Source organism: Anopheles coustani, chromosome X (genome assembly GCF_943734705.1).
Source record: "Anopheles coustani chromosome X, idAnoCousDA_361_x.2, whole genome shotgun sequence".
In the NCBI taxonomy this organism is placed as follows: domain Eukaryota; kingdom Metazoa; phylum Arthropoda; class Insecta; order Diptera; family Culicidae; genus Anopheles; species Anopheles coustani.
Genome location: NC_071290.1, coordinates 6,753,377 through 6,780,944, shown reverse-complemented (window position 1 = coordinate 6,780,944; position 27,568 = coordinate 6,753,377). Strand labels below are relative to the sequence as shown.

Here is a 27,568-nt window from a genome sequence, read left to right as displayed (position 1 = left end):
AAATCCTGCGCTCCTGTTACTTCAGTAAAATGTTGGCCGATTTTTAGGTCGATTCTTCGAGCTGAAAATTTCCAGTTTTGTAACAGGAGCGAAGAATTTTGAGGAGGTAAGGATTGGCGGGCACTTGGTACCAAAAACTATCTGCTATCAGGAAGAAAAAAACACAGCTTTTAAAATTTCAATAAGATGCTAACGTTTATTCGCCATTTTTATGTACAAATAATTCTCTCAACCTCGTCCCCGCCACCAGGCTTACATTTTGAGAATTTTGTGAATCACTTAGTAAATTTGTTGGCCTCTACAAAAAGCATACACAGTGCCCGGGCGTTCACAGTCAATGATCTAGAATTTAGACAATCATTTACCTTCAACAACCGAAACGAAAAGGTTCTGTCAATGAAGAGAAACAAGTAAAAAGAGCGTTTAGCTCACGCCAGGCAATCGAAGCGGAACACCCTTCAACATACAATATAATAAAGATTTTATTCATCCTGGTGGTATTGCCATAACCATCTATCACTGGCTGCAGCTTTTAAAGCATATCGCGATTTAGTAAAGAGATTGAGAGGAGGTGTCGAATACAGTTGGACAGTTGCTGCATTCTTTTTTTTATCACTCACCCTGTACGCACTTGCTTCACTTGACTCTTTTCATCGTGTACTCGGTTCACCTAATCCCATTACCTCGCCATTTTGTGACAGGATCCGCAAACCCTCGCTCTAGAATCTAATGGCTAAATTTTCTAAACGTCTTTTGCTTGTTTCCCTCACAAAATTTACCACACACGAAACGACATTCTACGATAGGCAAGGGGTTAACTCTTACGTTTGCGAAGCGTAAAGTTAAACCCGGTTCGACCATCGCTTCAAGCTCACTACCGGATTGTTACGCAATGGAAGTTGAACGATGCGCTGGACGTGTAATTTAGTGCTAGGCTGGTCAAAATATAAATATCGAATTGAAGCCTGCCGTAAAATGTAATATCCTCTGTATGACTAAACTTAACCTTAAAGTTCGTCTGACTCTCAGCGATCGCCTTCGAATGGTTGGCATCGTAGATACGAATAGTTAAAAAATAAATACAATAAGACTGATGTCGATCGTCCCGCTCATATATCCTTACGCGTTGCATAGAATTCGCTTAAACCTGTTGAGTGTGTTGGTGTATTCCGATACGATCCAATCCGATATCGAAATTGAGCAAAACAATTCAATGGGTTTAACGTTACGCCGGGAGTTGACACATTACCAAAGTTTAACCAACTCAAGTGCAACGGATCTCAACGTCAGGTTTTAGAAACCATAGATTAAGCATATATAGCGTACAGTTTAACGTGGGACGCGCGTGTACGGGAGGGGTGTGAGGGGGTTTAATTTAAAAACAATCATGTAAACATTACTAATTTGGATTCGCCTTGGAAGGTAGCGGTGACGCTTGCTGGCTGGAGTTGATGGTGGCGATCAGTTCGCGCTGCTGCCGGAGCAGGTCGTCGATTTGCAGCTTGTACATTTCCTTCACGTCCACCAGATCCAATCGCAGCTCCTCCGTCTTCTCCACCGACTCGCCGTACATCTGGAGCAACGCGTCGTAGCGCTTCTGCAGCTCCATTTGCTCCTCCTCCAGCTCGAATCGACGGTTGTTTTTCTCTCGTATCTATTGTTGAAGTGTAAAATGAAGATCATGGTTGTTAAGAGGACGGGAAACGAAGCGTAATCGCTAGCGTAATCGTGGTATTCTGCTGGTCAATCTGTCAAAAAGAATTTTGGCTCACCTACCCTATAATCGCATGCGTAATCTTGTCAGAACGTAAACAAACCAATCAATAGTTCATTCATCCGTGACTAGTTATCAAATTTCTATGATTATTTAGCGTAGTTTTTGTATTTATTACAATAAACAACAAAATAATAGCAGTAGCTTCAACAAATGTTGCCATTTTTACCAAATCGCAAAACATAAACAAAGCAAAGATGACGCTTGGCCTGAATATCGACGATACACGAGAGACCAGCGATTACGCTTCGTTTACCGTGCCCTTTAGAATATAGTTGATTTTATACCTTGGAGGTTGTGTCTCTCGTTTATGTGACTAGGATGTACAAAGAAGTGTAGGAATACAAATCATATATCACCAACATGTGATATAGTGATGTGTATAAAAGAAATGATAAGGGAAGTAGGGATTCAGAGAGTGGAAAATCGGAAACCCTACATTTATGTGTAAGAATACTGTCTACGATAGAATTCTGTTTTAACCTGGAAACAATAATACTTACGTTATCGAGTTCCATCGTGAGCTTCGATATTTCTGTGTTCAGTATGATGCGCTCCTGCTGGAAGCGGCTCACTTCCCACTGCAGCTGATGCACCTCGCCGTCGCGCTGCTTCAGCATCGCCTGCAGCGTCTCGAGCAGCGATGTGTTGTTGAGAAGATGCACCGGTGCCAAACCGGTACCAGGCGCACCGTCTGCATACCCGGTGCTGGCCTCCAGCGAACCAGTCTCTTCCTCCGTCGCGTTCCAGGGAATGCTCGCCAGCGATTCGGAGAGCGAAAGGTTGCCGATGCTGGGCGTTGGCGAAGAGTCGCACACGCCGCGCTTGGACGCGGTGTACTCGACCGTGGGACTTTCGCTGGGAGCGTTGGAAGCGAGTGCAGTTGCGGTTTCGTTTGCCATAGAAGATGGCTGAGAGGAATGGTAGGCTAGGTTTGAAACGGTTGCTTTGTCTGGTGCGCGGTAGTGTAGGGTAGAGGCAAGATCCTGACTGCCGACCACCTGCTGTAGGCGCTGCTCAAGCTTACTCACTAGCAGCTCCTTTTCGTGCAGCCGTTCGGACAGCGAGAGGCGTTCTCCCTCGCTCTCTGCCAGTCGTTTCTGTATATCACGTTCGAACAGCTCCACGTCGAGCTGCTTCTGCATTAGTTCGCTCGTTGTTTCCTCCACCTGAAATAGGGCTGCCGTGAGTCGCTCCTCCAAATTGGCGATGCGATTCTGCAGCGAAGCGATCTGGTCCCGGTGCGATCGCTCGCGCTCGGCCTCGTACTTGCCCTGCTCGAGGGCGTCCGCCAACTGTTTAGCGACAGCCGCTTCACGCTGCTCCCACACCTGATCCTTGTGGCGTAGGGTGTTCTGCAGGGACTCGAGCTGCTTCATCAGGGGTATCGTTAGCGAAGCGGCAGAGTTTTTCTCCTCTTCCGCGCGCATCTCGGTCGCTTCCAGCCGGCTCAGCAGCTCCGCATGCTCGTGCTTGGCTCGCACGAACCGCTGGCTGTACTCTTGCTCGGTGCGCCTCAGCTGTTCGCGCAGCTCCTCCAGCTGCATCACCATCTGCTCGCTTGCTTTCTGCGCCTTACCGTGTTCGGTTTCGATCCCCTGCAGCTTGGTGAATCGCTGCTGCAGCTCGCGGTACGACTCGGCCTGCTCGTTCAGCTCCTTGCGAGCGCAGTCGAACGACTTCCGGAGCGTCTCCAAGCGTTGCGCATGATCGTCCAGGTTGCTTTTCAACTGACCGCAGTCTCGTTCGAGCTTTTGCTTCTCAAACGACAGCTTGTGGACGGCGTCGATTTGGGACCGCTCGACCTCCTCCTTAGCGGACAGCGAACGTTTGAGCCGTTCCGCCTCCTCCACCAGTTCGCTTAGTTCATCCCGTTGCTTGCGAATCAAGGCATCGCTTTCCTTTTCCTTCGCGCGCAGTTTCTTAATGATGTTCGAATGCTGCAGCACCTGCTTGGACAAGCTTTCACCCTCCTTCTGCAGTTCGCCGATCATAAAGTCGCGCTCGGCAAGCACTTTGTCCACCTCCCTGCGCGCCACCTTCTGCTCTTCCTCCGCGCGCAGCGTTTGTAGCTGCCGCTTTAGAATTTCCTTCTCCCGTATCGCCTGTTGGAACTTGCGCTCAAGCGCCGAAAGGCGTTGCGTATAGCCCTCCGAATCGGGGGTGCCTTCCGATGTGCGGGCCGCTTTCGTCTCGAGCTGCAGTAGGAGCGCCGTGTTCTGTTCCTGCAACTCCGCGTTCTGACGCCCAAGCTGGACGAGCCGATATTCACGCTGCTCGAGTGTTTCCGACACTTCCGCTAGCCGTCGCATCAATCGCTCCGACTCGGTCTGGTGACCCGACTCATCACTGTTTCCGCTGTGAACCGACGCTTCCGATGGTTCGCGTATGTGGCCACGATGCTTTCGGGTGAGTAGAATATCGATGTCCTCACTTTTGTTATCCCGTGCCTTAAGGGGACTCGTACGATACGCACCATTGCTGTGCGTGCTACTCGAGTCTCCCCCGTTCGGACTAGAGATGATCTCGATATCCGACGAGGTGGTCGTTTCGATCTCATCGTCGCCCAAGTTGGGACCAGCGTGGTGTATGCCTTCTTCCCCTTCCGGAACCATCGTCGATGCGGATGCGGTAGCTTTGAATGTACCCTCGATCACTGCCGTCTGTCTCGATCGTTGCACTTCCTCGTTATCATCCAGCGAAGTCTTTACATCCAGCACACTACCACTCGGGGTGATCTCCTCGAAGCTTTGCGTCGAATCGGATGTTTGTGTTTGAATTTCGACGTTTTCGTAGCTCCGATCCAAATCCTGCTCGTCGTTTTGTGTCGGCTGTGGCTTTTTTTCATAACCGGCCTCACCGCCGGCAGCCCACTCGGATTCGCTTGACTCCGCCGTACCGGTGAAACCGAGCCGGGCCGTCGAAGAGGATGCCCAATTATTCGCAGCTGTTTCAACCACGGATATATTGCGCACGCCCTCTTTTACGTCCCTCGGTGAAAATGTACTGGGAAGAGGAAGGTGAAGGCCGCTGCGAGTTGGTGCAACCGTAATGGGAGACATCGTACTGTTTGCCTCCATCACCGTTACAGGTTGCTCCGACAAAGTGTACGACATAGAATCATCTTCTATGCTGATATCGTCCTCATGATCATCCGACGTTCCACGGTGCATCTCGAAGCTAGATAGAGCTATAAAGTCACCATCATTGTTCCCAGTCTGACCATGGGGGCTGTTCTGGTCGGCTGCAGTCAGAGATTCCGGGGACGAAACACTAGACGCAGTACCTTGCGTGCCAAGCACTTCAACCGATTCCGACTCTCCATCGTACTGTGTAGCTTCCCCGGAAGGCAGCAGGTTGGGCGAGGCGAGCGTCGATATTGGCGTGGTAATTGTGCTCAGCACCTCTATTGATTCGGAGCTATCCTTTTCGGTTGGTGGCGAGCCGGTGAGTGGGCTCGTAACAGTAACAGTTGATTCCTTCGAATATCCCGATCGAGCATGCTCCTTGGAGATTGGTTTCGGAATCTCCCTACCCTCTGAATCCTCAACACTTTGTCGCTTAAGACTTGCGGGGGGCTTTGTAACGGTAACATTCTCCACCGAGCCCGTGGGACGTTCGAAAAATGATCCAGTAAACGAACCCCACGAAACAGAACCAACATGCTGCGAGTCGGCTGCTTCTTGTTCGATTGTTTCATTCTTGAGGACCGTTGTGATGCTTGAGCGTGGATCATTTGGTGACACGGCACCCGTCCCAGAGTCGGCCACATCAGTATGCTCACTGTTTTTCGCTGCTAGCTGGTCTTTGTTCACGGTGGCACTGACAGCTCGGCTTGAACTATCTGGAGTCTCGTCATCGATACCCGTCTCAATCGCGTCATCGTCGTCCTTGATGTCCAGCGCTTTATCTATCTGCTTCTGCGCCTCTTTCAGAGCAGTTTTGGCTAAGTTTGCTATCCCCGTCGTATCGAACCAATTCATTCTTATGCACGAATGCGCAGCTTTCTACAGCCGAGCCCGTCTACGCTGCAGCCTGAGCAAGTAAAAGAAAAGACAGTTGAGTTGAGTAATAATCAACAAACAATACTTGTTGCTGCGTATCTTAAACAGTTGGGACAACTTACCCTTGCTTTTCTTTCCCACACTTATTTTGCTTCCGTCGACATTATTTTGTTTTGATTGATTTCTACAGGTTTTCAAAAGCACAGTCGAGGTGGAACAAGAAGCAAGGAGCCAACGTCAGTAGGATCAGGTCATGTCATATGCATCCAATTTGACAAGAAGATTGAGATTACGACATCGCAGTTGAATCTTGATTACCAAATTTTCGTTGGGAGAAAAACGGTTGATTGTTCTACACTCTATTATTCTGTGAAAACTAAACGATCCACCATTTCGAGAATACAATGCCAAAATGTTTGTACATTGGTACGAGCAAATTGAAGATATTGAACGATTTTGAAAATGTGTCTCTCAAATGTCACGGCCAAAATGTAAAATGATTAGATAATCCAATATATCTGGTCGTGTAAAAGGCAATTTACTGCCCGCAATGTTACTTCCTTACACGTAGTTAAATAAAATGTACCTCATATATTGGTTAATTAAATTTGAAGATACCTGTATATTTGCTTCATCTTGGTTATGCATTCAATCTGACAGCAGGGATAAACTATGTTTACATGGAGCCAGTTACGTTGATGCTGCGACAACAGCCATGGTATAGCCAGAACGAATAAATTTCCCAAAATGATAAGTAACAGATCTTAGTTAGGTTTTCAGTTGAGAAAATTTGATAATTTATATATATATATATATATATATATATTTAATGCAAGCGTGAGCAATTTTCTATGAAATATAATATTTCACTTTTGTGGTTTTGGAAACAGCAATTCATACAGTCGTACAAAAACGAAACAAACGTTTGCTTGGAATTTAATTGCATTTTCCTTTTGGCGATTCGGCTTGGTATGCACCAATGATCTGGTAAATCTGGTCGATGTGGACGATGCAATTTTAATAGACCCAAAACTACACAGATTTCGATTCAATGCTTAACTTATCAACAGTACCCGTACTCAGTAAATGAATAGCCAAATAGAATTAAAAAATTTTCGCTGTAAATGAAGGTTTTTATTCTTCTTTTTAAAAAAAACTTTGTCCCAGTTTTGAATATTTGAGTCCAGCTGTTATATTTTATTGATTTTCCTTTCCCTTTACTCTTTTTTATAAAGCCGTCGTCATTTTCCGATGCATTCATAACACGGTTCCCGAATGATCAGAATACGGGTATTTTCAAAGTAGTTTTAACATACAAATTAACTTATGAAAAGAAATAGATCTCTAAACGTTGACAAAAAAGCCATAAAGAAACAAATATTTCAAGTAAACGCTATGTCCTGTATGCCTTCGAAAGTACTTTGCTGTGAAATGTTCAAATAGATTTGTTTATTCCTTCGATTGGGGCCTCTGCAACTACCTTTCATTTCATTTGAGGGAATTAAACCATGAGGTGTTAGGAGTACATTCAACTCTGTATTTAAAAAAAAAGTGTTTTCATCATTCTCATAGACGTGAATAGTGAGTTGCCGTGGTGGTATGTATATTATTGTCCCAAAATTAAGAGTTGATCATTATCGAAGACAAAGATGAAAACCCAACGACATTTGTTCATTAGCAGCAACCGGAATTAATATTACTCTCATGCTCGCCGAAAATGTATCTTCGATTTCTACCTGCTTAGCACGCCGTGGGCGTAACAGTGATTTTGAATGGTAGGGGGTAAATGTTACAGTTTACGGCACTATTTTCACCACTTCTTTTTGTGTTCATCCATCGATACACCGCCAGGACCAAGGGAAACGATCATTAACAGGCCTCCAATGACGGAAAGCGTCTGGAAGAAGTCATACTTAAGGAAGTCACGCAGCGGTTTATATGCAGGTATGGTCCACCAGGCGTTATGATAGAGGTTGAGCACTGTTAGAAGCGCGACTAAGATTAGTGCCGACAGTTTGGTCTTGTACCCGACCGTGACGAGCACCATAAGGATGGAACCAACAATGTCCTGCACAATCTGAAGAAAGCTCAATTCAAACCGAATCAGTGTGATGAACATGAATGCAAGAAGTACTCGTCCGGCAAGCTGCATGAAGTTCTTCGGTTTATTCTCGCCGAGCGATGGGACACCGGCAAACAGGGACCGCGCTTCACCTCGGGATTCCGCCAGTACGAGCAGCAACGCTCCTATTAATGCCAGGTTGCGTAGTAGGAACTGAATATCCCACAGGACGGAATATGCAACGGTCTGCAAGACCACAATGCTGAACAGCATCCAGCAAGCGATGCTCACCTTCAGTCGGCCGAGTACCATCACGCATCCACCGATCTGACCGATCAGATTGACCAGAACAAACATCGTAGCTAGAAACTTGCCGCAGCCCCAGTTCATGTCCATGTACTCGCGTTGTTCGTTCCATTGCACCCACATACGAATGCCATCTTCCAGGAATGTGGCAATCAGGCATAATCGAGCGACATGTGGTAGAATATGTTTACCTTTTCGAATTACCTGTGAAGGACGCAATTTGAAGAAAAAAGATATAGAACTTCATAGCAAATAGCTTTGAATTATTAAATGAACATAATGTTTTGTGTGTTTTGCGGATCGGTCTTGAGATGATTAACATTTCATGCAATATTTTCCTAACAAAATTGAAACCTTGTATGAAAAATATGAATTTAAGAATTACACACATCAAACAGCACAAATTATGCTATAACAACACATCACAGTTTTTCATTGAAAAATGTTTTAATTTTTAGTATGCTTATATGTAAACTATAGCAGAAACAGTTTGAGCATCGTGTTAATGGATGGCTAAAAAAAGAAACATAAGACGAATTTGACCGCAAATAGTGCCACCTTCAGGATGTTTAAGATTTGCTTGGCGAAATATGCAATGTTCGATACTGAATAGCAGTAACAACATAGCCTTAAAGCTCTATTTTTATTCTCTTCCATTGTAGACTCGACATGCAAAGAATATACGACAGGTACATTCGAAAAATGTGCCAGCTTGTTGTAATGGATTTTAGTGTTATGCAAGATACATACTTTTAAATCGTGTGTTGACAAAAACCTTATGAACAGTCTATAAAAAAAAAGCAATTCGCTATGAATAGAGATGTAGGCAAGCACAACAAATAATGCTTCCTAAAAGAGATGTTATCAGAACAAGCAGGATGTATCTAGCTGTGATGATCACGATTAAAGTTACTTCTATGAAGGTTTGAAATTTAATACGAAATGATTTCTGAAACTAGTTTTAGGTAGTATTGATGGAATAGCCCTCATGGACTTTTGTTATGAAGGGCCCAAGGCGATGTGTGAAGTAAAATTGGTGGTCATAAAACTATTATATGGTATATTACCTGATCGGCTACTTCTTCTGTTTTTTCTAAGTACTGATTTGGTATATTCATGGTTGATGGGCGCTAGTCAGGTAGATTCCTTCGACGGCAAGTGTTGCACACCGTGTAACGAAGATTTGGATCGTTCTCGATTGATCCAGCTGGATCTTTAAAGCGCCTTCACGTCCAACGATCTGAAGACCAATTATTATAGATGAGAAGGAGTTGGTGCTATACAAAAAAACAGATGCATCAATGAGTATCACTTTTTACTGAATATGACGATCAAAGCGGTTGTTACCCAGATAAAAGCACTATCACTGAGCGTATTGGAATGCAACGAAGGCTTACCACAAAGGAACCCTGGAATGTAGCTAGAAAAACACTTGTGCACGGTTGTCACATAATCCAAAACAAAAGTGAGACGGGATTTCGTAACGCAGGATTTCTGGATGAAAGTAATTTAAGCTGCGGTGATCGTAAGTAACTTTCTCTTTCGGTTCGAACCCCCAACACGGCACCAAATCAAGTGCCGATTCCGGCTGTGTGGCTCGCAAGAGTGTTGATGTGTAATTATTGCAGTTACTGCAGTTGACCCCTCCACGACGTACGACGTTCCTATGGGGAGAAATGTCATTTCGACTGTTGCTGTGTGCCTAATGGTTGTTACCAAGAAAACATGTCTAGATCTAAGGTACATTCATGCCAAGGTACATTATTTGCAATTTATTATTTGCGGTACGCTTGTTTACTGGACTAGCAACACTTATTACTGTTTGAGAAACCAAACTTTCTTATGATACCACTTGTTTCTACTTGAAATAAATTTACTTTTGCTTCAGAAGCAATACTTGAGCGAAGAAACACTAGATTTTCAGGCATCTCAACCATTGCTTCACTATAGTAACCTTGGTCGTGCGACGGATTCAAAATGTTTTGAATTCTCGGATCCCATCACGTGTAATTATCGGTTGAACTGAACTTGTTTGCATAGACCCTTAGTTATGTTTTTTTCATAAATATATAAGAAAACTCATTTATAACTAAAATCCAAATTAAGTTAATTACAAAATATGAGTTTATATTCTAAACGAACCGGATCGAAAAGAATAATTATCTAGTTTCTAGTAGAAATTAAAACAGGTCTCATAAAAACCGACGGCGCAGGAAGTGAGTTGAATCACCACTTTTATCCTTGAGTTAAGTATTGATTAAACTTCATTTGCTTAGTTTATTTTTGTTAAAATGATTTGAACCTTTCTACCTCATGTAACAATAATCAACCTAAGGCCAGACGATAGCACGATTTGTTGATTTTAAACTCATAAATGTAGTGTCCTACTCTCAACTTTTGTCTGAATTGTGTTGAATGACGATAATATCCACGCCCGAATCATGAAAGTGAAAGTGATCCAATTTTGTATTGCATTTCTTTTAAATTGGTAACAAGTATCTTGTTCAGAGGTTTCAGAAAGACATTCCCTAAAAATATAACATTACATATCAGTTCACCAAATGAATTCAAGTTGTGAAAATGCTTCTTACCATTGACGACATGAAAGTGTTGCTCGAAAGATGAAAAAGCGTACGAAAATCATCATGTGGTGGCTGGCAAGCATTGCGCAGTCGCGCTTTTAGTTTCTAATGAAGATGAAGAATGAATCGATAAAGATATTGTGAAGCAAATCCATGCAAGAGCTTCAAACTAAAGTCCGGGTTGTAACAAGAGGGGGCTGTTATTTGATTGATATCGGCAAAAAGTTTAAAAATATTGTTTTAATCACAAGTCAATAATTGCAAAAATTTTGCTTATCAGCACTGTGGAAATTTTTGTAACCTTAATTAAAATGCTAAAAGGAAAAGCATGAACACTACTATACACTCATTTTCTGGATTTGATGCGCATGCGCCTACAATTGATAAAAGGTTGCAACGTACTTCAAACGAGTGTATCGTTCAGTTGATGGTGAAAAGCCTTCCTGTTTGCGTGCTTCGTGAAAATTTAGGTGAATTTCCAAAGATATATAACCCTAGAAGACTAGGAAAATTCACAATTTTTAAACATCAAGCCGTTGTGAAATATTCTGTTGTTGGTATTTAAAGTGAAACGACACGCCTTGTAATTCAACGTTAACAAGATCCTCAGTTTAGAAGTTCACTATAGTTTTAGCACCGTCGTGTGATGCAAAAAGTCAATCCACCTTCAATCATCTCGAAAACGACCATTTAGCAGGGAAATCATACTTTTGCGTATGTATGCATAGAAATCCAATGTCCGATTCTTCTCAAGTAATTAGGACCAAAATCCGAAAGGAAGCCAAACTACATAACATAACCCGCAAACACCTCGGTGTGTATGTATATGTGTGTGTAGGTGTGCGTGTGAGTGTTTGTGAGTGTATAATTTAAGAACATATGAAAAATTAAAAACCATCATTCAATCGCATCGCATTATGTGATCAAGCAGACTGGTTTTAGAAAACATGTAAGATAGTTTCAATTATCTCAAATAAGAGCTGACTGCCTACCAATCGAATGAAAAATTAGACGGTTGATGGTAAAACATTCCTCCAAACTGCCACCTATTTTATTCTAAGTGCCGTTTGTCTGAACAAAGGCAATCACGTTTCGTTTGAACGTCATCAGGCCTGACCAGGCAAAGGCAATCCCTGTTTCGTTGACACTCAGTTTATCAGCTGTAATTTTGCAAGCAAGGCAATTTGGTAACTCGATTTTACCCTAGATCGATGTATGTAATAATCGATAAATACGAAAGTGTTATAAATGAGCATCTCGAATTTGATCACCTAGTGATTGATTTGCTCGGTTAGAATCGATCAGTTCAATACCATGAAAAGGACAACTGCAGTTACAGTTAGGTTGCATTCCCAATCCATTTCTATTAGGCCCGTTTAGAGGAAATTGAACTCCAGGAAGTTCCCTCTTCGCTCTTATGTACAACAATCTACTCATAGTTAGTCGGTTATCATAGATCAGGAGAGGAGGTTGTGTTGAATGAATATTAGTATTGAATGAATATATTGATAAATTTAAGCCTAGCGTTGGCAGTTCCGTCCATCAACGGTGTTACAAATTTTTATCGAATAAGAAGAACGTCAGTTCTGTAACATTCAATTCGCATTCTTGGTCGTGAGTATCCCTTCGATCAGCCGAGAAAATAATCTTTCCACAAACGTAACATACAGGAACAAAACAACTCATATGCACGCGTGCGCTTTAGATCAAATATGGTGTTGCATCTTTTTCTTTGCTCTCGCTTTGAGTCAAACAGATACTTCTCCTTGCTGGACGCATCGTGAGGCTGTGTCACATGACAGTGCTAGTGCATAACTAAGTTGGTTAATGTTTAATTGGTAATATTTGTGGAAGGATTTTCTGCATCGTGTGAATTCCTCCCCGTAGTGGTGTAAGTTGGTTGACACCTGCAACTATATGGAGGCCGTCTATCACTTTCATATTCTTGAGGTTATTGATTTTTAGACATTCCTGAGACTTCTAAGAAATATAATTAGCCTATTTTATTATCTCACGCCCCATAGAATACTCGCAAGAACAAGAGAAACGTACTTACAATACCAACAAATGAATGTTTCAGAACTTTTGCATTCTTTGGCTAAGGAGCGACTCTGTAAGCGACACATCTTATGTAACCGCGTGCGCTTTGGAATAGGCGTTAGGTTGAGTTGCTGAACTAATTTGCGTTTTTCATTACCATTTGTCCCTTGTTCCTTTATCTTTCCTTGCTGCGCGTGATGCAGACGCTTCAATGCCTCGGTAGTTTAGATAATGCTCAAGCTACCCAAAGGACTGAAGAAGAAAAAGAAAGGCAAAAAGTCAAAAAAAGATCAGGAGCTATTCACTGAAGAAGAGCTTCAACAGTACCGCCGCGAGCATCAGCAGCCATCGGCTTCCGGGAGCTCGGTGGTTCCATCGGATACAGAGGACCATCCAGGTGGTGAGAAGTCGGAGAACGACGAAGAATGGTCGAAGTTTGCAGCACTCACTAGTGGCATCGATTCGGTGTTGAAAAAAACCCAGGGGGATTTAGATCGCATCAAGAGCACCTCATTCTTCCAAAAAGTACCAACCCAGGTAGAGCAGGCGACGCGGGATCGCGAGGAGCGCGACAGGCACGAGCAGGAGAAACGCGAGCAACTTCCCGAGGAAGAAAATGCGGAGCAGAAAAGTACTACTGCGGAAAAGCTTATCGACGCTGTCGTAGAGCTCACCGACTCGGAGTCCAACTCGGAAGTCGAGGAGGATGACATTTTTGACACGGGCTACATTGATGCAATAGCTAGTGGAGAGCTGCCAATCGCTTACGTGCCAGATTCACCGGTTATCGAGTCGTTTGAAGGAGAGGACCCGTTCGATACTTCCTATGCCGATAAAGTTATCAAAGGCCCAGAGGTTTCCAAACGAGGAAAGAAGTTGGTTAGCATCGGCTCTGCAGTAGAGGTTCTAACAGGGCGTGTTGAATCCGCTGGCGCTGGAATTGTCAAAGGCAACCGCCAACGCCGTGGTCTGCAGAATCTTCTATTGAGCAGTTTCGACGAAGCTGAACAGCAGCTAGGGCAACCAGAAGCATCTGACGAAACACTTGCCCACGAGGCTACTGCAGCGGCGAAGAAAGTTGCTGTAGGAGGTGAGGTGAACAGTGTTAGCTTGCTCGATGAATTGACCGATTGCTCCGACCACGTCGCTAATGATCTGAGCGTTTCGTTACATTTGAGCTTGCAAAGGCAATTACAGACAGAAAGCAAAGAAACTAAAGAGCAGGAAACTGCTGTCGACTCAAGCACAGTCCTTGATCTTGACGAATTTGATGAGCTGAAAAACCGCGAACCTTTGGACGTTGGTAGCTGTGGTTTTGCACAACAGATTGAATCAGACAATGGTTAGTGTCGTAGAATGGCCTACAAGATATGAGATATGTTTGAAACCACTCATTATCGGTGATACTTATTTATTGATTATTTCTATTATCCTTTTCCTAGGCACCAAGCAATCGGATGTACTGGCAAATGCCCTCAACCAACTTACATTAGCAGGGCTCGATGAGTCGGAAATAGACGACCCATTCGACACCAAGTTTGTAGAGAAAATTCTTCCAGCCACTGCGGTTGAAGACGACGAGTTTGATCCACGTGCTGAAGACGAGGTTGCGTTTGAAGACGACGAGTTTGATCCACGAGCGGTAGCTCATCACGAGGACAAACAATTAGATTTGCTTGAAGGGGATACTCAGCGGTACGAAAGCATACATAAACCTGCTGTGGAAACAGATTTGCTATCTGGAAATAATCCAGAGCTAGATCAATTGCCACAGCTCTTGCCCCTAGGAGCTGCCAATAGCTCAGTGGGAGGACAAGTAGTTTCAGCTAGTGATTCTGTCCCTGACCCTTTTGACACCTCCGACTTCAAGTTTCTAGTCGCACCGGGTAAAACCGAACTCAAGTTTCTAGAAGAGGAACTACTGACAGATCGACCGGCGACGCTCAACCACTCGTTGAGCGATCCAGATTTTGATCCACGTGCGGACTGTGAAGATAAGAGTGTCACCGATAACCAGCCACAAGAAGAAAACCGTTGGCCAGAGGAGGACTTCCAAACTATTGCACAGCGTAAATCATCTCTCAGTCTTCACATCAACGAAGAAGGATTAGGCACTTCGGGCTCAGGAAGTCGCAGCAAATCTGTATTGTTTGCCGTACCAACCCCTGACTTGCTAAACATAGATGCTGAGCATTCCGTGAGTAGGAAACCACTAACACCTTATTACAATCGTGAGACCATCCAAGCCGATCCTTTTGACACATCATTCGTACCGTCGGTTGCGCCGACACAACTCGAGCTGCATCTGTTGGATCAGGAGCTTAATAGTGTGAATCTGAAACATAGTCTTTCTGATCCTGATTTTGATCCGAGAGCGGATGCGTTAACTGACGCGGCAGTACTACAAGGCCAACGATCTGATCTTCTTGGTGTCAACGAGGCGAACGAGGATCTCCACAAAGTTTTGACCCCTGCACATTTAGGAAAAGCAGGAGTAGAAGACAGTAGTGACCCGTTTGATACGTCTATTGCTGTAAACTTGCAGCCAGGTCGAGCGGAGCTTAAGTTACTCGAGGACGAGCTTATTCCACGGTCATCTCAAAACGAAAGTGTGGTTTCAGATATTCTGTCGGAGGGAGCAAACGAGGCCAGTTCCGTTTTCGTGAAAGTACTCACGCCCCAGGCAAGCAACACCTCTCTGGACCTTGATACAGAGCAGGAAGAGATCGACCCATTTGATACATCGTTTGTCTCTTATTTGGGACCAGGCAAAGCGGAGATCAAGGTTCTGGAGAGTGAACTCATAGACCAGTAAGTGCAAGAGAAGGCACCGAAGGAGAACTGCAAACGTCCTATTACTAGTTACACCTGCGCTGCATTTAACAAGCAACTAAATAACGATCAACATGGCAAATCCCTTCCTGATGAACGATGACCCAATGTCGGGGAATGAACCGACACCGAACCCGTTTCTTTTCGACGATGACGAGGGTGCAGCCGAGAAGCAGGACAATCCGTTTCTACCGCAAGCTGGCAATCCATTTGCAGATTTTGATGCGGCAGGCAGTGAGGACGTGCCGATGATGATAGCACCGGCAGCTGTTTCCACCGTGAACTTTTTTGGTGAAGAAAGTGGCAATAATACCGCCGAAGGCTCTTATCCGGAGTTGTTTGCTAGCGGCCATGCCATGACAGGTGCTGCCGTCCCGGTGAATCCTGCCGAATCCACCACAGCTAATGGTAACACTAACTTTTTCCATACAACAATCAACGAGGAGGACGACCTTATTTTACCAAAGCCAACGCATCTCCACTTGGGCGCAAACACGACCGCGGCGTTGATGGACGACACGTCCCTTGGGGATAGTGACTTGCTGAAGAAGACAGAAAAACCGCACAAACCGCCACCACCGCGTCCTATTCCACCATCGCAAGCCACCCAACAGCTGATTAACTCTCTCGCGGATCAGTTGGATCAGACCAGCACAAATCTGTTACAAAAGATACCAGTCACGCGCACTCCCAGCCCTGTATCGATGCGTGATCTGCATTCCCCCAGTCCAACGCCATTTGATTATGGCGATTTGATGGACTCCAATGTTGCTCCTAGCGACGTTGGTGAACTGTCCGCTGATAATCCCTTCGCTAGCGTAGAACCAGCGGCGGTTCCACCTAATATGGATGCACCCTTCGCATCGTCGAAACCGGAGATGCCGAAACCACCAAGGCCGCGTCCACCACCACCCCGACCAGTTCCGCCGAGAAGTTCTTTGGCATCCTCGCCCATCAGCAACAGTACTGGACCCATTCCCGCTGCAGAACCTGTCATACCACAAACTGCTACCCAGCCGCAGGAGGCAGATTTGTTCGACTTATTCGGGTCCGGCACGACCACGAAGAAGGCTACTCCACCAAAACCACCGGCCCCGAAAACAAAAGAAGATATCCTCTCCTTGTTCGCCCAGCCAGCGCAACCAACTACAGCCGCTACTTCTCTTCAGTCTAAAAAACCGGACCTACTGAGTGATGATCTGGACGATTTCCTAGGGGGGATGCCGTCTGGCGGTACTGGGCCTGAATCGGCATTCGTGCCCAATCTGGCTAAAAATATGGCAACTGTTGTGAATCAGCCAATGGACTCGGCGGCCCCAACAGCCCAACCTCCAGCTTCGATTGTGCAAACTCAAATGGATGCACCCGAGCCTTTAGCGTCAGAAGAACATGCTCTTACCATGGACTCCTTGAGTGAGACATCGAACAAAGGCGGTGCATTGCTCGATAACTTTATGGAGCCCTCCCCGGAAATCGTATTCGAGGTGGCATCAGCTTCTGATCCAATCGAGGGAGGGAAGTCGGAAGTTTCTTCCGAGTATAGTCCGACCGGATCCAACATTACGTCTGGTAACATGCCTAGTTCTGTCTCCGGTAGTATCGTCAACATTCCCACACACGACCACAGTAGCCTACCTGATAGTGAAATGCGCAACATAACTATGATCGAAGAAGGTGTTGATATACCAATCGAAACATCCGACTCCAGCTATCATGAGCACAATCAACCAGAGGCTGCCCAGAGCATGCTATTTGAAGACCAACTCTCGACAACATTCCAGAACGCTGATGCAATCGAGCCTCCCATGGCGATTGCAAACGGAATATCGCAGGTCAATCCCTTTGCGGAGCCTGAGGAGATAAATTTAGTTTATGACACCCAAAGCACTACTGAACCGGTTGATAAAGGGTTAGAATATGCAAATAAACTGTTCGGTGCCACCAACATGGTAAACAACAATCATCCTCAAATCGAGATGAATACTACAGAGGCAAGCGAACCCGATGCTTTCGACTCGTTCGCGGTTAAGTTTGAGGGTAAGCAGGCAGGACGAATGGGCCAGGTGGCGAGTGACGATCGATCGAATAACATTCTGCTGGAAATGGATCAAACTCTTGATGACAAACGAGTGAATGAAGACGCTTTCGGTGGTGATGCTTGGGGTGTTGGTACGGCGGCCAATGTAGCAGGAGGTTTTGATGACTCGAGAGCAGATGGATTCGGTGCCGACGACGGTGCTGATGATCCTTTCCTTAGCATGAAGGCACCTCCAGCGCCTGAGGTGAGCTACTAATGTTATGTTTACCTAAGCACATAGTCTTGTCATAGTCGTTAGGCATTAGATAATATTATTTCCCAAACTTATTTTTATAGAGCACACCGTTCGGACGATCACACTCGCGTGATTCAGAAGATGGCAGAGAGTTCAGCGTTGTCATTCGACCAAAAGAAGGCCACGAATCCAACTTCTCCGTACTTGCACTAGCACCGCCACCTAAAAGCCCTCAAACAGCATCCATGTACTCGGGTGATTCCTCGCCGCGTGTTAATCCGTTCGATAAGAGCGATGACGGTGATCCTATCCCTGTCAGCATGCCAGACCGTACGTACACAGAAGCTTTGTGAATACCTTGGAGTTGGTTAATGATTTCCTTGCGACATTTGTTTTTTTGTTAATTGCATACGGCAGGTAGCCAACTGGAACGAAGCGACTCTCAGGAGACTCCACCAACGCCGCTGTTCGACGAGGACGTCTCGCAACCGCTGGAAGATTATCCGCGCGTGATATACCACGGAGATGGCTGGGAGATGCAGCTACGCCAGCCTAACAAGAAAAAAATTACCGGTCAGCGGTTCTGGAAAAAGGTCTTCATACGTTTAGTTTATCAAGGGGACAGCCCGGTGTTGCAGCTGTTGAACGCCGCCACCGACAAGGAGTCTTTTCAGGAGCTGCCGTTGCAAGGCTGCTACTCGGTGTCGGAAATCGGTGCGCAGCAGTATGACAACTTTGGTAAGATATTCACGGTGAAGTTGCAGTACATCTTCTACAAGGAACGCCCGGGTGTGCGGCCTGGCCAGGTTACAAAAGCGGAGCGTCTGACCAACAAGCTTAGCCAATTCGCTGCTTACGCGATTCAAGGCGACTATCAGGGGGTGAAGGAGCTTGGCAGTGACTTGAAAAAGCTTGGGTTGCCGGTAGAGCACGCACCACAAGTGTCCCAGCTGTTCAAGCTCGGCTCGATGAACTACGAAGATATGAAGCAGTTTTCTGTATGCATCGAGGAAGCCTTGTTCAAGATGAGTGTGCACCGTGACCGTGCGCTGACGTACAAGACTGAGGAGGTGCAGGTGACAGCAGTGGATGAACTATACGTCGAACAGGATGCTGAGGGCCACGTACTGAAACAGATAGCTCGAGTACGGCTCTTCTTCCTGGCCTTCTTAACAGGTATTTGCATTCGGCTACGAACATTATTCACAAACTAATTTGCTCAAATCTCTTACACTCGCCTCTTACAACCTTAAAAAGGCATGCCCGATATAGAGCTCGGCGTGAACGACTTGTGGCGCCAGGGAAAGGAAGTCGTTGGAAGACATGACATCATTCCGGTGGTGACGGAGGAGTGGATTCGTCTCGAAGGTGTAGAGTTTCACAGCTGCGTACAGCAGGATGAGTATGAGCGCAGCCGAACCATCAAGTTCAAACCGCCGGATGCGTGCTACATCGAGCTGATGCGTTTTCGCATAAGACCGCCAAAAAATCGGGAACTTCCGTTGCAGCTGAAGGCCGTGTGGTGCGTTACGGGAAACAAGGTTGAGCTTCGGGCCGACGTGCTGGTACCAGGCTTCGCCTCGCGCAAGCTTGGTCAAATTCCATGCGAAGATGTCTCCATACGGTTTCCGATACCCGAATGCTGGATTTATCTGTTTCGTGTAGAGAAACATTTCAGGTTAGCTTGGGTTGCGTCAACTTCCCGATCTTATGGACCTACGTGTTCTATTTCTTTAATACTCTTAATTTGTTTTCTATCCCACAGATATGGCTCGGTCAAGTCAGCACACAGGCGCACCGGCAAGATAAAGGGCATAGAGAGAATCCTGGGAGCGGTTGACACACTGCAGGAGTCGCTGATTGAGGTTACATCCGGACAGGCAAAGTACGAGCACCACCACCGAGCCATCGTCTGGCGCTGTCCGCGACTTCCTAAAGAAGGGCAGGGTGCTTACACGACGCATCAACTCGTCTGCCGGATGGCCCTGACCAGCTTTGACCAAATTCCCGAACAGCTGGCACCGTATGCTTACGTGGAGTTTACCATGCCCGCGACACAGGCCTCTCACACTACGGTACGTTCAGTGAGTGTGCAGAACTCCGAAAGTGATGAGCCACCGGAGAAATATGTTCGTTATCTTGCCCGGCACGAATATCGGTGAGTGTCCAACGATTGTTTATGAAACACTTTATACAGTATTTGTCAATTATAAAGCACACCCTTATGTACCAATGGAAACCCTAAGGTGTGCTTAATAATTGCTAAACACTATAAGCAAGCTGGAAGTATAAAATTTTAACAATCCTAACGACGAATCTTTTACATTCAAATAAAGCGTTGGTATCGAGCATACTACCGGCGAAACGTTAAATCCGTACCTGGCTGCAACGACTGTATCAAAGCAACCGATCCAAGAGGAGCAACCAATGGCAACGACACCTATAGCACCGAGCGATTCGGACTCCGATTCCAACTGAATGGATTGACTTGGGAAAAATCTTTTCATTTACGAAATTCGCTCGAGTTTGGTTTTTAGTTAAGTCGTCTAGGCACAGTGACGCATTCCGAAAGCTGCTGGCGGACTACCCGAGGTACACTGCAGTGGGTCAACGAGCAAACCAACGTCGGAGTGTCGCAAACACTAAAAATTATAGTATTCAAAAACAGTATAATCGCGAAAAGCAACAGGTTCTTAGCGAAACACACCAGACGGTGGTTGCTTAGAGTCCTCCCAAACCGATGGTGATTAAACGCAAAACTGAAATCTGCTATCCACCTAACGATAAATGTACGAAAAAGCTATTAGTCTCAATGACGATATCATAACTAAAATTTCCTAGTGAGCATCTCAAGCAAGGCAATATATAATTACTAACGCATGCCGTGCACTAACAATGGTCATCCCACTACGTTGATTGGAAACTTTTGATTCTAAATATGTAGGTCAGTAATTAAAGAAGCGCTGAGGCGGTTGCTTCTTCAAGCATGACATCCCATTCCCCCACACATCTCATTCGTGATGTGATTTCAGGTCCATTGTGTTTGTTCCTTGATTTGTTCTTAGGCGTAGGTTATTTTATAAAGACATCCTGCTGCTTACCTCGCAGCTCGATAGAATATTAGTAAAGCGATCCATTCCAGCACTAGGCATGGACATACATGTTCCTAGTGAAGTTTATGTTGAAAACTAACCAATCCGTGATATTTTTACCTACTCGCGATAATGCAAAACTCATAATCTTTTATTTGCTCAAAATTACTGATAAAATTCTACTTTACGCATTGTTTAGCCTGCACAAAATGCTTTTGGAAATCTGACTGGCGTAGATATTTAAAGTCAAAAGCTCGCAGCACCATCAATGGATGACATCCGTAAGTCATAGTACATATAAATACAATTTAAATAGAAACAAATATAGCTGTTGTTACAATATGTTGGATTGGACATGAAATATATAAATATATACGCATGAATTATCAAAGATGCTGCCTTCGATCAAGATGCTAGCCTCGTTCCGTTTGAGTGACAAACAGTTTCCAGTAGCTTTGAGGATAAGCCTGGATCAAAAGATCGGTTAATCTAGAATAATCAAACAACCAGATCCAATCAAAATATGCCGTTTAAAACAACATGTCTTTTCAAAACGCTATGGGAGCTTCGAAGTTGCAGCAAAGAAAAAGGAATGTTGCGTCCAAATACAAACTTTTGTTTTAAGGTTCCGAAATAAGTTTTTTACACTGGGGGCAGTCGGTTTGAACTCTTCCGTATAACTTCTTGTTTGTTAAATATGTTTTCTCATACAAAAAAAAAAAAACAAATTAATACCATGCAGGCTGCTATAGTGGTGTATTAGTAACCGTTTTGAATAGTTTGACTTTAAAGACGCAGTTAAACACAATCAATTCTATGAGATTATTAAGGTCATCATTCTAGAATCATTCCAACGAATACATATATTACTTACATGAGTAGTTCTTTGCGTGTACCTTATTTAAATTAATTAAATTGCCGATTTATTAGGAACAGTACAGGCATATCTTTGATTACTGAAAAACATTGTTTGAATAGCAAGAATACAAGAGAAAAACATAAAAACATGGTTTTTAAGGCTGCGCATTTTAAAAAAAAATAAGGTATTTGAATTCAAAGCAGAAAAAGTACAATGAATTTGAAGGAAATCCTTTCGTGATTGTTTGTATTATTAGCTCAACTATCTTGTAACTGAATAATAATATAAATGCAATGAGATGGAGTTTAATTGAAAAAAAAACAATGCGCAGGATTAGGCTTTAAATGGGGTGTATAAGAATCCTTTGCGAAAATAACGATTTCGTTTCAATCAGCTCCTGTTTTTCGTTAATCAACATTACTCTTAATAACAATATATAGCTATGAAAGGTACATGTTGTCCAATATAGGAACAGCTTTACGCAAACGTTGGCGTTTTATTCCATACAAGAGATAGCGAGATTGCCGTCACCGGTTACTGCACACGTTCTGTTTTCGCATCAGTTTGCGTAAAGCTGTGGCCGGAACTTTATCTCTTTTTTTTTAACCAAAGTACGCTTCATTGCGATAACAATATCATGTAGATTGAACGTATTAAAATATGCATCATGTATATTATATAAATATTTAATGAATGTAATTCTCACGAACTAACGGACATCGTTTGCATTGATATTTAATACAGAACAAATAGGCAATTCAAATAATCGTAGAGTATTGCAATCATCATCTCATCGACGGATGAGATCTAGTACGGTTGATTATAATGATTGAGACATACGTTTCACTTGATTATAATATATTGCAATGCTTAATATAGATGGAATAATCTATGTAATTATAAAATATTTAAACAATGTGGAGAAACCCTGTATAAATTTGTGTATAAATACATATATACAAATAATATATATTTATTTATTTATATGCATGAATAAATGTATATTAGCATGTATATATTTAAATATACATACATGGAAACTTACTTGAAGCAAATAAATGATAACAAGTGCATAACACCTACCACACAGTGCATAGATTAATTGATTTCGTTGACTCGATTATAAAGTGTTTGTTGTAGATCATAAAGTATGAAAGTTGAAAGTGCATTCAGTATATAAATCATATGTTATCGTTCTGCAAAATTTAGTGCAGGTAAAACAGGCGTTGCTTGTTGTGATCAGGTGTTGTTTGAGCTGTTCCCTGAAAGGAAGGCATAATTAAAAAGATATTGTATTTATTTTTGATTGAGCAGTTTACAGGTTTATTGAAGTATTTCTCCCATGCTTTTCACTTGCTCATAACTACACCGGGCGTCTTAGCCGTGCTATCTGATAAATACATGTTTTCTTGCCACAATCATGAGTCGGCACATCCGCATCCGGCGCTAGTTGTTTCGGCATTTGCATTGGCTACGACCATTTGCGTGCTGTTTGATTGGGTACACTTAGTCTGTTCGTTTTCGCACTGCAACGACGGGTCACCTGTTACCGAGGGTCGGTTTTTCGATGCAGTATTGCAAGGGCAGGTGCAGTCGGAGTCACACGAGCGCGTACCACAGCTCCGTTTACTCATCATGCGTAAGCACTTGCAATCTAGTATTGTGGAATATTCAATTGATTTAACTATCTCGCTTACATGATGTCGTCTCGCAGACCACCTTACCTTTACCGCACGTTTTACACGGCATTTCCTGAAGTGAAGACAGCAGTAAAAAGATTGATTGTGGTTGATAGCTACAAACAGTTAGTGTACAAGGTGCGTCGAACCTTTTCCAACAATTATATCACTCCAAAACGTTGACTGAAATGCCAAACTACGATGTAAAAATTATCCACGACGACACTCAACCAGAAAATGCAGCAAAAATATGTCGCACAACTTCGACTAAGTTTAGCGTTCGGCCTACAGCGAGAGTGAAAGTGCACTGCCGAGGGGACGAGTACGAATGTTTTGGTGTTTCTAAATAAGTGTCGCATCCACTCAACGTACCCTTCTTTTATCTTACGAAGCAAAACCAATTTTAAGCGATCACCTACGATTCTTTCAGCTTTCGCGAGGAAATAAAAAACAAAAAAAAAGACAATCCAAATCGGCACGCTTGCAGTTGCATTCGGGAATGCACGCAAACGTCTAGCAATAGTACTTAAAATTTGCTAAAAAAAAATAGAATGAACAACACACTATTTTTAAATTGCATTAAAACGCACACTCATTAGCTTATCGGATTATTTGGTCTATACAAAAAACAATTGAAGATGCAAAATAATCGAAATCCATCCATCAACTGTTTGAAATATTGCCGTTAAATATTGCTTTTGAAAGTATGAATTCGTACTTCCTCATTCGTTGGCACAATACCCATTATTCATGATTGCCTAGCAATAAAATAACCATCATATTGCATGCAACATTCCCAGCGAACAGAATCAGTCAATGTTTATGCGACACATAGGAAGAATCCTTCTTCAAAGACCATCTACTTCAGTGGTGTCAAACTCCACATTTCGCCCTAAAATAGGTTCGCGGGCCAAAAACTAAAATTGATTGGATTGATGAAAATATGTTCTTATCAGTGTGGTTTCATCCAAACAGTCAATCGTGTTAAACACCTTAAATTTTTTTAAATATTATATTACTTCTTATAAAATTTACAATTTTCAGCAAAAGATAAATTTTCCTTAACACTACTGTGCATTTTGGTAAAGATTAAAAAAAAAGTAAATGAGCGTTATTACTACAGCTAACTTATTGCTCCACATCTGTTATTTTATTTAGAATGCTCTTGTAGTTCATGACGTTTGTTTTGTATGAACACTATTTATTCGCTTCTCTCGAAAATCTATGTGAAATCTTTGCTCTTGTCAACCGCTATATATCCTCGTGATGTGGATCAAAGTTGTGTATCACTTTCTTATAGAAATTGTTGAAATTGACGTTCGTTCAGTTCTCTTGCAATTCATTGAATTCAACAAAACACATTTTGCTATTCAAACAAAAGCTAATACAGTTGGTCCCCGCAGTACGCGATACTCGATATACGCGAATTCGCAATACGCGATTTTTTACAACTGACAGCTCATAGCGTTGCTTGAGTTCTGACTAGTCAATTTTACTTTGTTTTGGTAGAATGAAGTTTTTAATATGCACTTTTTAACAAAGACATAATTATGCAATGTAAGAAATGGAACACTTTTTAGTGATTTCGATAAAAGATATGTTAAATAAGCGGTTCCCTCTCAGTGTCAACTCTTCAATATGAGGTATAAACGAAAAGGCAGTGGAAATCCGCAATACGCGAAAATTCGATATACGCGATTGCGTCCGGTCCCAAACATTCGCGTACTGCGGGGACCAACTGTACTCAAAGATCCAAACTTTCGATGTATTGCTTCAAAGGGATCGCGGGCCGGATCCGATGTTCTTGCGGGCCGTATGTTTGACATCCCTGATCTACTTCATACAAAAATTAGATCCTTGGCTAGGGTTGAACAAAAACGTGGAAAGAAATCGGGGAACTGAAGGTATCCTAGAAGCACGTGTGCTCGGCTGGGTGATTCCGTTGATGGAGAAGAGCTCTGCCACTGTCCCTGCGTCACAACCCTGGCTCCCCGCAGCTGAACCGTCCCCAAAAGTTGTGGTTTGTGATTGGCTAATCGATACCGCATCCGATTGGCATGAACATAGCGTTCTGAGAGCATGCTTTTCGCGCCATCTATACGCACCCGGCTACGTTCGGCAGGATAAAGAAAATCTGTAAACGTATGTGCATATGCTATTTTTAACCCTCCACGGTAAACTGTGCTCAGTGGCATCGCTTCAACCTAAAAAATTATTGACGATCTAGTGGTTAGCGAATGGAACAATTTGAAAAAGGTCTCGTATGCAATATGTTTTTTTCTTTCACGGAAAGAAGCGAGCTGTAAGTTTGCACAAGGCGAGCATATTCCGTATCGCATCGGGTATGGTGAAGGAAACAATGTGAAGCAATGCAACTTTGCTGACATCGCATTTCGGCCACGGGGAAGTGGTTTCTTGGACGCATACAAAGTAAATTTACGAGCCGAACGACAACTGCAATATGTCAGCCGAACGAAGGTTGCTAGAACGAAGCAATACTTGGTACAGATCAAGATGAATATTATAGGTGGCGAAACATAGCCTCGTCCTGGCAGCCATATTGAATGGATTACATCATAACTGCGACGTTAGGTAGCGTTAATTCAACAACGATAATAAATGGTACATACTATTCATGACAGAGTTGACATACATTTTAACAGCGAGGCACAGTTTTGGATGCAAAAATTATATGTTATTGAGAAAGTATTGTCCAAAACAAATTAGCATTCATTAATAAATTTAATTCCTATGTTCAAGGACACGTACCGACTATTCGAAAAGCGGTAAACTTCAATTTTAGAAAAAATTGATAAAAGTCGTCAAAATCAAGATAAAGATAAATACAAACTGCCCAACCTTCTGAAAGGAGCAATAGTCCGTTCCAGCAACCTTAAACAAGGGTATGAACCAACCTCCCTTAAATATATCTAGGCGAGGATATTCCACGACCACACGCATACGAAATTATCCTATATAGACAGCACGGCCATGCATGGTGCGAGAACGGAAATAAACCAGCGCGTTGCGATGTGTGCGTTTGTATGGCTTTTCCGAAGTTTTACACTGAGGGGTTGTGGATTTTCCATCTGCTTTCTTGTAAAGAACTCGAGCTCCTGAACCGTAGAAACTGACAGAGTGGTCCTGTGATCACGATATCTGGTCGTTGTTTTTCTAAAATAAGGTACTATTCGTCAGCTCCAACGTTGTGTTTAGCATCAGTGGTTCTGCATGTTTGCCATTTTCGTTTCCCATTGCTGGTGTTCATTTCCATAATTGTCAATTATTGTTGAAAACTTCCGCTCTCTTCCTTTCCATTTCGATTATGTCACAGTGTCCTGTTCCCAATGAATCCTTAAAACAATGCATCTCTCTAGTACAACCGCACGCATAAAAGAACTCCATCCTATTGAACATTTCTTATCCTTCTTTTTCATCGCTCCTTGTTTTTGTTCATTCGCCATCCAAATAGGTGGAAAAAGTGATAAAAGTATGCAGAACAGTGCGTTAGATTTTTACTGTCCGTGCTGAAAAGAATAAGTACCTCCACATCCCTTACTTATTTTATAAGGTCAAGTTTTACCGTGCATTGGTAGATTGATTGTGTGTGATTGCGGAAAGAAACTCGTGCTCTCGATAAGGTACATGCAAAAGTCAGTCGATATTTGTCACGCCGATACCAACTCCAACCTCAACCTCTCCTCGTGAACTCCCATCAAAAGTTAAAGAAAATGTCCATCTTCCACCAAGGCGACCTTCATCATTGCAGCAGCTATGTAAATATGTGTAAAAATAGTTGGACAGTGCATATGTAGTTGGTTTAGACAAGCGTCTTCGGAATGGCAGGCATTTCCCAGGACCTACTCGAGTGAAAAACGCCAGGGTATTAGTCTCTTTGGTATTATGTTTATGTGAAAATACTGTGATTTATTTTTGTGTTAAAATATATACATATCTTTCCCAACTAAACCGACACTTTTAATGGTGCTTTAGTAGACAGTTTTTCTTTAACTGTTAATGGCTAGTAGCAACGGTTAGTGTATCTATAAAATAGGTAACCTAGTT

General features: G+C 43.4%; 4 protein-coding genes across 5 annotated transcripts; 2 read left to right on the top strand and 2 right to left on the bottom strand.

Annotated features, from left to right (window-relative positions):
* Nucleotides 1–464: 464 nt before the first annotated feature.
* LOC131269120 (TATA element modulatory factor) lies at nucleotides 465–5,990 on the bottom strand. The gene is made up of 3 exons (XM_058271443.1): nucleotides 5,901–5,990; nucleotides 2,278–5,809; nucleotides 465–1,654 (listed from the first exon to the last, which is right to left on the bottom strand). Exons 2-3 carry the CDS (start codon nucleotides 5,755–5,757, stop codon nucleotides 1,400–1,402), a joined length of 3,735 nt encoding a protein of 1,244 aa, XP_058127426.1. The 5' UTR covers nucleotides 5,758–5,809; nucleotides 5,901–5,990; the 3' UTR covers nucleotides 465–1,399.
* Nucleotides 5,991–6,900: 910 nt separating this feature from the next.
* Nucleotides 6,901–9,729, bottom strand: LOC131269125 (surfeit locus protein 4 homolog). Of its 2 annotated transcripts, none has more exons than XM_058271450.1 (3): nucleotides 9,494–9,729; nucleotides 9,214–9,423; nucleotides 6,901–8,350 (listed from the first exon to the last, which is right to left on the bottom strand). In XM_058271450.1, the coding sequence occupies exons 2-3, from the start codon at nucleotides 9,262–9,264 to the stop codon at nucleotides 7,589–7,591; spliced, it is 813 nt and encodes a 270-aa protein (XP_058127433.1). In that variant the 5' UTR covers nucleotides 9,265–9,423; nucleotides 9,494–9,729; the 3' UTR covers nucleotides 6,901–7,588. The 2 variants fall into 2 exon arrangements, with proteins under 2 accessions (XP_058127433.1, XP_058127432.1); XM_058271449.1 differs by having other exon boundaries at nucleotides 9,544–9,729.
* Nucleotides 9,730–11,583: 1,854 nt separating this feature from the next.
* Nucleotides 11,584–15,583, top strand: LOC131269260 (protein stoned-A). The gene is made up of 3 exons (XM_058271609.1): nucleotides 11,584–11,677; nucleotides 12,972–14,110; nucleotides 14,211–15,583. The coding sequence occupies exons 2-3, from the start codon at nucleotides 13,000–13,002 to the stop codon at nucleotides 15,581–15,583; spliced, it is 2,484 nt and encodes an 827-aa protein (XP_058127592.1). The 5' UTR covers nucleotides 11,584–11,677; nucleotides 12,972–12,999.
* A 91-nt stretch (nucleotides 15,584–15,674) lies between these two features.
* LOC131268615 (protein stoned-B) lies at nucleotides 15,675–22,900 on the top strand. The gene is made up of 6 exons (XM_058270842.1): nucleotides 15,675–17,882; nucleotides 17,975–18,203; nucleotides 18,291–19,049; nucleotides 19,131–19,551; nucleotides 19,639–20,031; nucleotides 20,210–22,900. Exons 1-6 carry the CDS (start codon nucleotides 15,675–15,677, stop codon nucleotides 20,349–20,351), a joined length of 4,152 nt encoding a protein of 1,383 aa, XP_058126825.1. The 3' UTR covers nucleotides 20,352–22,900.
* The last annotated feature ends 4,668 nt before the right edge of the window (nucleotides 22,901–27,568 follow it).

Excerpts from the sequence above, each read along its gene's own strand:
- LOC131269120 (XM_058271443.1), bottom strand. The coding sequence starts at position 5,757 with ATGAATTGGTTCGATACGACGGGGATAGCAAACTTAGCCAAAACTGCT. Across the intron at positions 1,655-2,277 it reads TCACGATGGAACTCGATAAC|ATACGAGAGAAAAACAACCG; the intron begins GTAAGTATTATT and ends CTTCAACAATAG.
- LOC131269125 (XM_058271450.1), bottom strand. The coding sequence starts at position 9,264 with ATGAATATACCAAATCAGTACTTAGAAAAAACAGAAGAAGTAGCCGAT. Across the intron at positions 8,351-9,213 it reads CAGAAGAAGTAGCCGATCAG|GTAATTCGAAAAGGTAAACA; the intron begins GTAATATACCAT and ends CGTCCTTCACAG.
- LOC131269260 (XM_058271609.1), top strand. The coding sequence starts at position 13,000 with ATGCTCAAGCTACCCAAAGGACTGAAGAAGAAAAAGAAAGGCAAAAAG. Across the intron at positions 14,111-14,210 it reads ACAGATTGAATCAGACAATG|GCACCAAGCAATCGGATGTA; the intron begins GTTAGTGTCGTA and ends TCCTTTTCCTAG.
- LOC131268615 (XM_058270842.1), top strand. The coding sequence starts at position 15,675 with ATGGCAAATCCCTTCCTGATGAACGATGACCCAATGTCGGGGAATGAA. Across the intron at positions 19,050-19,130 it reads CTTCCTGGCCTTCTTAACAG|GCATGCCCGATATAGAGCTC; the intron begins GTATTTGCATTC and ends AACCTTAAAAAG. Across the intron at positions 19,552-19,638 it reads CGTGTAGAGAAACATTTCAG|ATATGGCTCGGTCAAGTCAG; the intron begins GTTAGCTTGGGT and ends TCTATCCCACAG.